We start from the raw sequence: 14,184 nt of genomic DNA, 5'->3' as shown, positions 1-14,184 counted from the left end.
AGAATCCAGTACCAGATTCTGTGCACTCTTCCTGAGCAGAGGGCAGGCAATTTGTTTGGGTTTTAAGGATATAAACAAGATTTCACATTGAAGAGCTCTCGTACTGCAGCATTAAGATTCCAAATACCTGTTATAGACCTTTTATAAGCACCCTGAGTGGAAATGCTGTCACAACTCCTATCTTTGAGCTCCATCATCATGTCTGCTAGGTGCTCATTTGTTCATATTGAGTATACCTGTAAAATGATGGTCATTGCTGAACTGGGTAGTAATAGCAATACCACATGGGAACAGACAGCTCAGCTTGATCAAAACCATTGCATTGTTTCAAGTCTCTTTTCTGCAGACAGAAAAATATCTCGGTTCATAGTAAAAAAAAGAAAAAATACAAACATAAAAATGCTCACAAACAGAATACATATATATACATATATACTTTTATATTAAGAAAGCTAAAACTTCATCAACTAGAAGTTGTTTTTTTCACAACAGCTTTTAAATTCTGCGTAAAATTGAGAGTTAAAATATATCAGGGCTTATACCTGCTAAATCTTCTGACAGCTCCTTCCTCATCCCACTGCCTGAAAATGAATCAACTTAATTATTCCTGTCACTATATACATTCAACTGGCTTAGCGTTGTCTCTTTATCATTGGCTACAGCTACTTTCCTTGTCTTCTGGAACAGCTAAGAAGATTGAAAACTGGTGTTCTTTTTTGTTTCGTTTCTTTTTTAAGGTGTGAGGGATTGCTTAGTTTAGTTTAGTTTTGTTTTTTGATAATTCTGGAGACTGCAGACAGTAATAGAGGGAAAAATCAGAAATTTTGCAGTCTTTTGACAATGTTTAGACAGTACCAAGACTGTGTTTAAATTTAGTTCTGTAAAATGGCATGCCTAAATTAATGCTCTAAATAATGTGGAAGATTTGTCCAGGCTAAGATCAAGGGATTGGTGTACTGAAGTCATGGATTGCAGTGTGTGGAGATGAGAAAACAAAGAACAGTGTTAAATTTTCTCTCAAGGACCTCGAAGTCTCTCAGGATGACTCTTCCGAGTACTCTGAAAATACAACCATTGATCTACTTGAAACAATTCATCCACTGAAATAACCTAAAAAATTGTCTTGAATTACCTGGTGCACACTTGAAACATGTAACGTTTTCATTAAAGTGGTTGACAGGTGCTTGTAAACTGAAGTCATTTTCTGTCCCTTCAGAATGAATTTTTCTTTATGGCCTCCTTTTGTCAATGAGCACCGTTCATTAAGTATGATTTGGTCGTTTCATTCTGCAACCTTAATTTCTACCTACTTTGTGAGTTTTACTGAGCAAGATCTCCTTTGTGCCTGAAATGATTAAATTAGATCTCAGTAAATATTTGATGTCTTTATTTTTTTATTAACATTGTATAAACTGTGCTGCTTCTCTTCAGGAATGCTTAGATGGGAGGGAAACTACATATGAATTCTTGGCATATCATTTGAAGTCTCCAGTTTTCCGTTTAGCGACTCATTGATTTTTTGTGTGGTCACATGGAGAAGCCAATGAAAGCAGCCTTAAAATGTCTTACATCTCAGATTCTGCAAGTCTGGTTGTAAAGGGGGATCTCTGGATGTAGTACAGTCCTGTGTGTCATCTTTTATCATATGCTGCAAAGAGATGGGACTCATACCTTGCAGAACTTGTTAATACTGTGCCAAATTAGCACGTTGTGGTTACATGGATCCATGGCTTATACCTGAATTCTGTAGAACTCTTTGCAGCTGTTCTAGCTGTGAGCTGTGAGAGGGACATTCCATATGAAGAGGTATCTTATTCAACAGCTGTGGGGAAGTTATGAGAAGGGTTAATGCCTTGTCTTTTTCTCTGTGGATGAGTTGTGGTGAATCTCCAGCCCTCTGGGATGTCCCAGGGGTAGTTTCTGAGAAAGCAGATGCTAAGAGTTTGTAGAGAGAGGGGTATTGTGGAGCAGAAGGCTCAGACTTAACATTTCCTTGCAGGTAATGATTGGATGTCACAGGCGAAAGCCACTCTTCTCCGGTCATGCCAAATACAAAGTTTGCATAAGTATGGTAGCAAAGAATATACAAAGGGGTTCATTTTGTGTCGTTCGTAGTTGGAGACAAGCTGCTGAAGTTAGTTGGCAGTGGGAAGTTGCTGTTTTGATGGGTCTTAGCTTCAGATGAATTCCTCTTCCTGACACTGATGCCTTCTCACTCTCTTTTCATTTTGTCCTCTTGTTGTAGAGCCTAAATATTCAGATCAATCCTGAAAGGCACAGGCTTTATTTGCATAGCTAAAAGTTCTTGTGATAAGAAGCAGGAGTGAGGAGGAAGTGTGGGAGAGGCAAAATAATCAGAGTGTGAGATTATACAGAGATATACAAAAATAGCTCAACAAAAAGATGTATAATTTAAGGTTATGGATATGAACCATAGAAAAGGTAAGGCAGATTAGTTGAATAAAAGACTGGGAATAAGGTCCTGTATGCCATAGATATTTTGGTTAAATTAAAAAAAAAAAAAAAAAAAAAAAAAAGTTTTTTTACTTTTTCTTTCTTCCATCTTCCTCTTAATGTCTTTAAGTGAATTTGCCTGTCCTTGTCATAATGCAGAACTTGGGATCCTCTTACCATACAAAAAGTCATCAGATAAAAAATGCGCCCTCTAAAACACTCATCTCTCAGCAGGAGAAGCAAAGCGTAATGCAATTAAAACAACTATCTACAGTGTTTATGTACAGTTATATTGAGTAGAGCATACTTTTAATTTCATTGTAAGGTCAGATACACAAGGAGGATTACTGGTGTCTCTGAGACAGCCGTAATCAACGGCTGGCAGCTCAGCTTTAGAAATTTTGAACAGATTAGAAGATCTTGGCAGTGGTTCCCAAATGCTCAGGAGACTCACTTTGACAACCAACAGCTTTGACATTCTGGCCAACAAGTTAAATATTATTTGCTAGAAACATTACCAAGGCAATTGCTCACCCCTTACATACTGGGCCCAGGGTGCATGCTTCCTGCCTTCTGTGTCAGGAACAAGGGCAGTCCATAAACCAAGGAGCTATTTGATGATATTCTGTCAGTAACCTTTTCAATCAGAGCAAAGAAGAGAAATAATTTGCATGTTAACCACAACAGTGAGTACCAGAGATGTTCCCATCAAGCAAAGGCTTATATAGGATTTTGCAACTAGGCAAAATGAGAGCACCCATGGTTGTGATTGAAGGACTGTGTTTGCTTGCAACTCTGGTTTAGTCATTCCAGTGGGGCTGAAGTGGATGAATTAAATGTCTGATTTTTCGCATGATTCTTTCGCATGATAGCAATAAATTGAAGGCTAACTGCAGTACTGCATGTAGTAAATTCATTTGGTGCAACTTCTTAGCAGTCCTGAGAAAGAGAAAGCAAAACCAGCAACTGAATGTCGTGTTCTCTGTGAGGGTGAAAAGTTGAGCACAGTTCACTTGGAGCTTGGCCATTAGTGTTAGGAGGTACCTGTGGATGTCTTTTCAGTGGCAAAGCCGTGTTTCCAGTCTCTCCTCTCCTTTCCCTTACTAGTACCAGTATGGTTGCTAATAATAAATAACTGTAGTTAATGTAAAACTTTATAAGATATACACTAGAATTAATTGGTAGCAATTAGTAGTCATTGCAATGAAGGCAGAAAAAAAAAAGGAGTGAAGATAATTTTAGATATCCAACTCGCTGCTGGGCTTGTCAGCCTACTTTTTTTCCCCACTTTTCCTTTAACAAAACTTCATCCATTGCCTTTCCTAAGCCCTTTCAGGTATTGAAACAAGACCTAGAGAAATCAATAAGAATATGTCATTAAAGTAGCTGATTCTCAGCTAATAAGGCACTGTGGAAGTTTTGGCTGAATGTGGCCACCATCTGAAAACAGATGGTTCTCCATGTAAAAGACACACTGCATAGCTACAGAGTAGAGAACTCTAAGTTTCATTCTATCTATCTTCAAACTAAGTTTCAGACGACTTGCTCAGGCACACACAGTCTGATTTCTAGGAGTGGATGGACTGGAGCTCTTCTTTGTCTGGGCCAGATTTCCAAGATTAACCAAGAGTAAGATCTTGCAAAGGTGCATGGAAACGTGGCAAAGGCATTTGCTGTCCATCTGGGCAAACAGCTTTGTGAGAAACATCTCGCTCTTGGAGGATATATCTAGGATGGATGTGGTCCCTGTAGGAGACTGTCTTCCATTTATTAACTGCTTATCAGCTGTTGGACACAGTTTATGGATTACATCTAGGAAAGAAGTTACATCTCAGGAAGTAAAAATAGGAAACAGTGCAGGTGATGAGAGTTAGAAGATTGAGGGAGCACATGTAAAGCAATGAAATATTCATATGGAAAGGTAAATTTTCAGAATGATTAGAGAACCTCTGAGGGCTGAGCTTCTGTTTTAAGATGCGTGGTAAAGATGAAAGAAGAAATTGAACCGAACAGTGCAGGAAAAGCTTTTGGCCTCTTGTGGCAGTTAATTTTGGTCATATCTCCGTTGATACCATCAGAGTGGTTACTGCTTCCTACTGCTTCCTAGCTGTTGGATTTGGGTGGGACGGGCCTTTCTAAAATTGGCATTCTTTCAGCCAGCTTCAGCACAGCATCAGATGTTTCAAGATGTGTGATTTGTACCAGCACTAGGGAAAGGAAATGAGTCCAGAATTTAGAGAGAAACACAGTAATCTGTCATGTGCAACCATTTGAAATAAAGCCAAGAGATTCCCCTTAGTTAACTGTGTCTCAGCAGTTTTCTCTGATAAAATAATTAATATTCGTATTGATGGCTGCTGCCTACCCATCCTTCAATCTTGATTTTTGGTTTGCATTGTTTATGACATTGCTTCAAAAGCAATCCTTTAATATCCATGGCAGGTTGGTGTCTTCCTTCTGACTAATGTTCTCTGTTAGCAAGTTTCTTTTCCTTCACTGTATAAGACCATAAAGTGCCTGCAGTGTGGAGCTCTTGCAGGATCGTGAAAGGGATGAGATGAGAATGGACCTCTGGAGTCCCCTGGTCCAACCCCTGCTCAAGTCAGGACACCCAGAGCAGGGAGCCGAGGACCGTATCTCTCTTACAAGAGATGCTCCAGTTTCTTTATCGTTTCTTTGTTATCTTTACCATCTTTCTCTTGTACTGATGAGCCCAGAAATGGACATACCAGTCTCTCACCATCTGAGAAACCGTGGAGGTTCATTCATGCTGAACGTGCTGAGTATTGAAATGAAATAGCTGGACGGCAGAAGGGAGGGAGGGGACAGGGCTTAGATAGCAAACAATAATGTTCACAGGGACAACCTTATGGCCAGACTGTCCCTCCTCTTACTATGACAGCTCTGAGGGAAGCAACAGGCCACAGTCAGTGGCTTAACACATGGTCAGAAGAGCAGCTTTGAGACCCAGCAGGGTAGTCATAAGGCCTGGAAATCTCTCTGCAGTGTGTCCAGTAGGCAGCTAGACCCTGCAGCTTGTGCATGTCACCAGTGTTGAGCTGGCAGATGTCAGGATGTGCATCTGCACTCTTGGCTTCTTAGGACGTCACGACTTTGTCATGCTGTTACAAGTGTGTTGTGTATGTGTGTGTATGCCCGTCCCCAACATGGCAGGAGCATCAGCCCAGAAGAGCCATGCTCTTGCTGACAAGAGCACACAACCCACAGAAAGGGCAAGATTTACAATCCTGTAACCAGAGGCTATAGCTCAGCTGTCCAGAGAAACAGTTGTGTGGTGATTGACCCTCTCCCCACCAGCCCCCTGAAATAATAATTTTCTCATTACAGAGCTGAGCAGCTTTTTCTGTAAGCTGCATTGTCCTGCCAGAAGTTGAATCCTTTTCTGGTTATGCTATTGAGCAATTGACTTGAGACCTGATAGCACTAACCAGCTTCCACACCTATATACTGGCTCCAGGGACCTCTTCCCAGACTCAACTTTGATCTCATTTCCTCTACCTCCTCCTTTCCCCAAGCAGCACAGGAAAATTGGGAATTGGATTTATAGGCTACTGCGGAATCTTTGCTCTGGTGCCCAAGAACCCAATGCAAACTAGAAACCTTGCTGTGACACTGAAGGAGATTTGATAGAAAAACACAGATGTTAACATAGGTTTTCTTTTTCTTTCCTTGTCAACCACAGGTAATGCAGGTAGTGAAAGAACAGATAATGAGAGCACTCACTACCAAGCCTAGCTCACTGGATCAGTTCAAGAGTAAGCTTCAGAATCTCAGTTACACAGAAATACTGAAAATCCGCCAGTCTGAAAGAATGAACCAGGAAGATTTCCAGTCTCGTCCAATTCTGTAAGTATTGTCTTCTCTCCTAACCCATGTTTGCGTCAGAAGATTAACAAACGTGATTGACATTTATGAGCTCTTCGGGGGCAACCTGAGGAAGTAAGCTGTCCAGGGAGCTGTCCAGGGGAATGGCAACTTTTTCATTCAATTCAGTTAAATCAGATTCACCAAATTCCTACGGGGTCATGGCTCATTTGTATGAAACAGCGCTCTGACACTTCCTCTCCTTGCACACTTGTGCATATAAACCTGTTCTTGTTGTCAGTGTTGGCTTTTTTGTTTTATGTTTTTTAAACTTTGTCTTCTGTCCAAGGGACAAAAATTGCAAATGCTACTTCTCTGAGCCAGACAAGAAGTTCAGAGTAAGGAGTCGATACATAGTGGCTCCAGAAAAGAGTGGGATTATGTATTGCTATCTTTCTTCAGGGCATTATCTTTGGTGTTAATGAAAAGCTATTATTTATTTGTAAATGATAACACTGTGGTAGCATGACAATGGGATTCTCATTTCCATGTTGTTTACTGCAAAGAATCAAATGCTAATCACCATCACAGCTCCTGCCTGCTGCTTTGTTCTGTTGCATGAGAAATGGAGGCCGTTCTTGGCTCTGGACCAGGGCTCATGGCTGAGCTAATGGCACAGGACAAGTTCAGACTCCGTGGTGCACAAAGGGATAGCAGGAACCTTTTGAGATCAGCAGAGAAATAGTGAGGATTCCAGAAATGTCACGAAATCTGGACAATATTTGAAGCATATTGGCTTGTAATTTTCCAAATCTCCATCACAAGGCAAAGCTATAGGGAAGGATTTGAACCAGGACATCAGAATTCTGATGTTAGATGCTCATTTTGATTTGTTTCTAAAGGGTATAGATACATCTAAGTATGAGCTCTGGGGATGTCTTCATCCAAGGGCAGCAGAGCAACAGAGGAAGCCTAAGCTAAATAGAACTACACTTTAATCATACCATTGTGGATCAAAGGGGAAATGCTTCTTTTATGTTTTCAGTGTTTTCAGGGTTTTAGAAGATAGGACCTAATGCCCAATTAGAACTGATGTCACTCATAGTAATACATCAATTAAACAGTTACAAATGGTTCCAGTCAGTTTTGCATCATTACACTGCTCAAAATCTCCTGCCAATCTTGTGCAGTGCTCAGTGGATCAGAGCTGCTCGGTACTGCTAAGCTTGTCACCAAAGCTGCTCATTTTCCTTGCTTCTGCCGTGAGTCAACTGTTTAGCTGTGATACAGGTCAACTATTTATATTCTCTTGCAGCCTTGCATAGCCTTGTGAAACTGGGCAGTTGCCCTCTGCAAGCTTTTTATGTCCAGCATATCTCTAGCTACCCTGGTTTGGAATTTCCTTCCCTGGGCTGATGTGAAGGAAACAGTTAACGCAAGTAGTCAAAAGAAACTAACATGTTACCAGACTTTTTTCAGATTCAGGACAAAGGCTAAACCTAAAGGCTATAAAGGCTTTGAGTAAATTGATAAGGTATTTCAGCAATCACAACTGCATTTGCAGAGATTTGACTCTATGAATTTGCATTTCGATTGCATCCACGATCGCTCATTCTTGACAGTGAAAAGAAATGGTTCTTTCATTTTCCCCTTTGATTTGGTTCTGTGTACTGAACTCTCTCAAATTGCATAGATGGCACAATTGATAGAAGTACAGAATCATGGTCCCATTGTAAGGAAAGAGACTGTGAGTGAAGAGAGCAATCGTGGCTCTACTGCATATTTTAAAGCTTTACAGATATGCTAAAAGAGATTGTGCACAGATGAATGTAAAGTCAGTGGGCCTTGTTTAATTCTGTGCGAGCATATGGCGGTCGGATGATGGTTTTTCCTGCCTTTAACATGATAGAAATCTTTCTTTTTTGCTTTCTTTGTATAAGTACTGATGGTTTGAGTTTCCAAGCTGCCGGATCAGAAGTTTCATTTAAGCTGGACTTGAATGTTAGTCAGAGAGCGCTGCTTTAGATCCCTGTAACTACAGCAAGCTTGTTTTCGAAGTAATTGTTTCTTCTGTAAGAGCGTTGATGTATTGTGCACTGGAGTTTCTTCAGATGAGGGAAAATATGAAATTCCTCAGAACTGAATGCATGCAAGAGCTTGGAATCATTACTGATCATCCAAACAGCCACTCCACAGGGCTGTAAAATATTACTGATTTATTTTGAATGGCTCTGAAAGGGTGTGTAGGAGTCCTGAGATCTTCTTGATGCATTAAACGCAGCAGAGGTAGGGCAATATTGGATAAAATTGTGATGTCCATGTTGGAGGCGTGACCATTAAAGAACAGTTCATGTCAGTTGGGGAAACATTGCTAAGAAATATCTGAGTGAAAATCAGCACTGGGAAATAGAGGTAAGAAGGGAAGTGAATGCTTTTTGGCTTTTTATCTTGACAGATTTCTCTGCAGAGTTAAAGATTTGCTAATGCCTGCTCTGAATGCACAAAGTGATTAGGAGAGCACATAGCTACCAGCCAGAAAGATAAAAGGACAAAACCCATGAAAGCAGTCCTGGGATTAGTCTTCCATTACGTTTTAATGATTTAAATGACTACAGTATGCCCCATCATGGACGAACAGCTAACAAGAAAGAGTCTTAGTTATAAGCAGAAAAGGCAAAAGATAGGGGCAGGTAGAACGGGTTCTAAATTAAAGCTAGAATCATCCATATATATATATATATATATATTTAAAGTCCAGTAATGTTCAGATTTGCAGCCAATCCAAGTCTGTTGTTTCAGAAGTATGTAACTGATGTCAGCAGCCTGTAGTGCTGAGACCAGTGAGATCAGAACATTAGCGCTCATATATTATTCTGTAGTTCCATCAGCCCTTCTGTCATGTCAGCCCACTGACTTTTGTCATTCTTACATCACAGGAACACAGTAGGAAGCTAACAGTAATTTTGAAAGCTGCTGTCTCCTTCGGCTTTCCTAGTTTGTTCGTGCTCTTCACAAGGCACAAACTGTTCAGCTGATGTCATCTTAGAGGAGCATAAATAATTTTTCCAAAAATATATTTGCTTTTATGATCTTCCTTCAATTCTTTGTTCCTCCGTGTGCTGAAGCATGGGGTCTGTAAAACTAAAGAAGGTTCACAGTTCTGAAGGCAAATTACGTACATGTGTAGAGGGACTCTGGCACATCAGCAAAGGAGGCAGAAGGCTCCACTTCATTCCTGCCTCCCTTCTCCTACAGAAGATCTTAGTATTACAGGAGGAATTACTTCATCATTTTTGAATTGCTTAAAAATCTTCCTCTGCTTTGTAAAGGGAAGATGGGACTTCAGAGGACATAAGAGGGAATACTACGAGTAACTAATTAATGTGCCAGGTGACCCATTGACCCATTCATTTTTGTTTTTTTCTCCCTTTCAGTGTTAGAAACCTAATGTTAGGCCATCTTCAACACGTCTTTAATGATAGTAATCTGTTTTCTAAATTAAACTACCAAAACATCACGCAGATGTTTATATCAGTTTTAAATACTTGGAGTCAGTCCAGCTGTATGCAGTCTGTACCTTGGACTGCTCAGCTGTGTGCCCTGTGATTTAGCACAACTTTTCTCTGCCTCTGTTCCCAGCTCTTACCTGAGGAATGGGGAAGCTCATCAACCCATAAAGGAAAGACATCTATTCAATCACAGAATTCTTGTAACCACAGAATGTAACTGTTCAGCACATTCCTACCTCAGTTCCCAACAAGAAAACAACATCTGAAAATCATCCTGATGGACTAGTTGTATGTTTCTGAGAGGTGGCCTGTTTCTATAGTTACAATGCTTACTTGGTTTTTGACCAGCTAGATTTTCACAGCTTGTAAATATGCAGTGAGTTATGCATCAGGTACTCCAACCATTTTGTTAATACCTGGGAGAATTAGGACGTTTGTCTTTAAAGCCCTCATCTCTCTAAGAGAATTTCTAGTGGTTTCAGTGGGCTGTTGGCAGATCAAAGTTACCGGATCCACATGAATGCGGAAATCAGCAGAGTGTTCCAGAAGTGAGACAGTTTTATTTTATCCGTGGAATACCACAGCTTTGCTTTCTTTTGATGATGATTACTGGAACGTACTGACAGGCAGAATGAGTTTTGGTGTTACCTAATGTGCACAGCAATGCGAAATTATGCTTCTGACATGCTTCATATTTTACAAACCATCTACACATTTAGTTATTTTTTTAATCTTACGAGGCTTACTGTCAAGTTAATGTTTCGACCTGTCTTTTATTTATTCCTAATGAATCTTAGTGAGGATATAACTGATTATTTCAGACATCTCTGAGTCCGTGTGATGATATACGAAATCAAACTTTAAATATTACATGCATACATTTTACACCTAGTTCTTGACATGTTGATTGCTTTTATCAAAGTAGAATGGAGAAATTGGGTTTTCTCGGGGCTATATGATAATGCTTCTAAATGCACTGCTGTTTTTTGCACTTCTGGGCAAAGGTAAAGCTTGATCCTTGAACAGTCCTCATCATGGGTTACTTTTCCACCAAATTCTGCCAATAATGAATTAATTGAATAGCTTAAGTTCAATACCAGGCATAAAGAGCTGGTCGTTGTTTTGGCTCATTAGCGCTGTTCGCTGTTGTTTATTTTTGTTGATTTAGAGTGTGTTTTAGCCTTCTTGTGTTGTCCTAAATAATAATGCTAGTAAAGTGTACTAGCAGAGCATCATTTAAGAAAAGATGAGAGACCCTCGAATAAGCTTCATAATGTTCCTCTGATGAAAGAGTGTTATTTGCTGCAGAGAAAGCTTGGCAGTGCATTATAGCAAGTGTTATTTTTAGCTGCATAGGCTAAGAAACAAGTAAGTTCCCTGAGTCATACACTGATGCTGTAGCAGGAAGATGTCTAGAACAGAGATCGCCTGACTCCCATGCCCTTTTATGAGAAAACAGTCTTATTCTGAAACAGGCTAGATTCTGACCTGGGCATGCTTCTGACTTGTCTCCTTTTTGAACATAAACATCTTTGTTTCAGAGAGAAGAGGACGGGTTTTGATTGAATCTCACACGTGCTTTCTTTCTTTCTTCCCAAGGGAACTGAAAGAGAAGATTCAGCCTGAGATCTTGGAACTGATCAAGCAGCAACGTCTTAATCGACTTGTGGAGGGCACCTGCTTTAGGAAACTGAACAGTCGACGTCGGCAAGGTACAGCACAGACTGCCTGGTCTGGATTTATTTTGTCACTTTTGTCTGAAAGTTGGGAGGATGAGTACTGGTCCTACTAGCAAGATCCTTGGTTTTGTTGCTGTCCTGACTGACTGCTTTTACCAGGTGGCATCTGAAAGCATCTCCTAGATACAATTGTAGGATTTTCTGTTTCACTGGAACTGGTTTGGGCTTCATCTGGAATTCAAATCCAGCATTTGATGAAAATCTCAAACAGCATCTCTCACCCTGAACTAAGTATTTTCATGTCTGCCTGGTGTCCAGACTTCTTGTTCTCTCTCTGAACAAAATCTCAACCTCTATTACTAATCAAACAGCAGATGTCCAAAACATTTATACAAACTCATTTTGCACCCTTCCCTCTAGTACTGCCTGTCCTTAGTTTTTATTGTGTATTGCCATATACATTAAATATATTATAGTGTTTAAATATGCTTTTAAAAGCCACTTAGATCAGTAATTTGTGTACGCTTAGATGAATAATGATTGACATGAGAAGATTATTTTCCCAATCCTATGAGTCATTGCTCAGTACTAGATTTACTGCTCATTTAAATACAGTCAAATCTTTATGGTTCTTTTTCCCCTCAGAGAGGAGTACTTCTTTCTCAAAACAAAATAATGGGAACATAATGTAAATTCAACAGATTAATGTGAGGTTGTATCAAAAAAATTCCCTTTAGAACATCTATTTTGAGGATAAAGGTTGCTGTTTTCTTCCCCACTGCAAATGCAATGCAAAATACAAAGTTACTTACTGCGGAGGATCAATATTTGCAACATTCAAATTAATTGTGGAAAACTGCTTTCCTCACAGAAGGAATAATCCCTGCAGTGCCTTGGTTCTAAGAAATAAGCAGGCAGATTTCCTTAATGTGCAGTGGTTATTTTGGGAAATTCAAAGCCTTTATCAAAGAGAGAAGTCACAGAAAATTATGATGCAGCTTTATACCTTCTCTGTCAAGACTGCAAGCCTCTCTAAAGCTCTTTGCTTAGAGTTTAGGGAAGGAGCATGAATATTCCTCTGCGGTTTCTGTATAAAGTTCGTGTGGAGGCATATTTCCCCTGTAGGATCATCTTTGTGAGGTGAAAGTACCTAAAGTGAGGTATAGTATTGTTCAACTATCAGTTGTGGGAGTTCTTTATTTTATTCCTTTCAGACCCTTTATCCAGATGACTGAGATTCTAGGGAAGGAGCAAAGTCTTTGGCGAACATACTTGTTTGGGCACATCTCCAAGATGAAGATAGACTATTTTATTTTAAACCGTAGTCAGTCTGTGATTCAGAGGATCAGACACCTTGGAGTACATAAATCGGCTTAACTTACTTATTCGAGTGGACTTCAAGGAAAATAAAATGAGAAAGGAAAAAATCGACTTGATCTTCTGGTCCACAGTTAAAAAGGCTGCTGTGCATTATGCCTTGGAGTGAACTGTATGGGACATCAGATTAATTTCTTTGTTTAATTTATTCCAGGGCTGAAAGGGTTCATGACTCTTTGGAAACAAAGAAAATGTGTAGGCATGCCTTGAAGAACTTGCTTATTTTCTCAGAAATATAAAGTTGAGCTTTTTTGTCAGATACGTGCCCGTTTACAAGGGCATGATTCCATGTGCCTTACATTTGTGCATGGTTTGTGCTTGATTTCCTGTATTCTCTGAAGCAAAAGTGTAAGGTGTTGCCTGGGAGGGAGGGAGGAAGCAGACACAACAGCCATTACTGTGCGATCTAATGAACAAGCAAAGCATATTAAACATAAACATGTTCAGCTTCGAAGCCATTTAATTGTGAACAGTCACATATGTACAATGCTTGGCATTGTCCAATAGAGCAAATAATGACAGCTGATGTGAAGTAAATAAGGTCTCATATTTTGCAAGTCTACAGGTTACACAAGAGGAGCCTGAACATGGCCTGCACAGGAGAAGCTGAAAGCATTGAATTGCCTATTTAAAAAATAATTAACTGGCATTATTCCATGATAAAGACTCCAGAGCAAACTTCAATTTAGACTGTTGTTTGAACATGTGGTAGGACATACATGGTTAGTCACATTAAGTTGAGACAATTGACTTACAAAAAAAGAAACAAGCAGGGAACTTACAGCCTCTTACAGCCTTTTGAGAAGAGATGAAAAGTCTTTCATACATAGTTGGCGCATGAAAACCTCAGTCCAACAGGTCATTCTTTGTGGGGAGTGGGGCTGAAGGTTAAGCAGTGTGGTCTATGTAGTCCCTGCCTTTTGCAGTTCAGAGTAGTATTATCATTCAGCGGGGTTTCTCTGTAATTGAAATTCAGAAATACCACTGTTGTCCCAGCAGGATCCTCGCCACTTTCAAAGTGTACACAGCCTTTGCCTTGCAGTGTTTCACAGACAAATTGCAGCACTAACTCCTGTTTTTATTAGGCATTCTTAATCAATAGGAAATGAAATAGTAAAATCTAGTCTACCCTTCTGGTTATTGTTCAGTAGCATTTTGTGAAGCTCTGCAAATTCCCACTTTGTTCTTTGACTGTGGACATCAGCTGACAGACAGCCCTCTTTAGCTTTCTCCATGCTGTGGTAATTCCTAAAAGAAAAGATGAAGACTACAGCAAAAGCCTACAAAGCTCTTTATAACCCCCAAAGTTATTTTTTTCTAGTAGAGCTATGTAGGAGATA

The 14,184-nt window shown here is 39.8% G+C and overlaps 1 protein-coding gene across 9 annotated transcripts in view; it reads left to right on the top strand.

Annotated features, from left to right (window-relative positions):
* Positions 1 to 14,184, top strand: part of ELMO1 (engulfment and cell motility 1) — a 313,893-nt gene that overhangs the window by 282,442 nt on the left and 17,267 nt on the right. For all 9 annotated transcript variants that reach the window (XM_072328207.1, XM_072328212.1, XM_072328206.1 and 6 more), the window contains 2 exons: positions 6,158 to 6,321; positions 11,388 to 11,500. In XM_072328207.1, the coding sequence (XP_072184308.1) occupies positions 6,158 to 6,321; positions 11,388 to 11,500 (277 nt within the window). The remainder of the gene's footprint in view (positions 1 to 6,157; positions 6,322 to 11,387; positions 11,501 to 14,184) is intronic.

The sequence above is a fragment of the Excalfactoria chinensis genome, chromosome 2, assembly GCF_039878825.1.
Source record: "Excalfactoria chinensis isolate bCotChi1 chromosome 2, bCotChi1.hap2, whole genome shotgun sequence".
In the NCBI taxonomy this organism is placed as follows: Eukaryota; Metazoa; Chordata; class Aves; order Galliformes; family Phasianidae; genus Excalfactoria; species Excalfactoria chinensis.
This window is presented reverse-complemented; position numbering and strand designations above follow the sequence as displayed.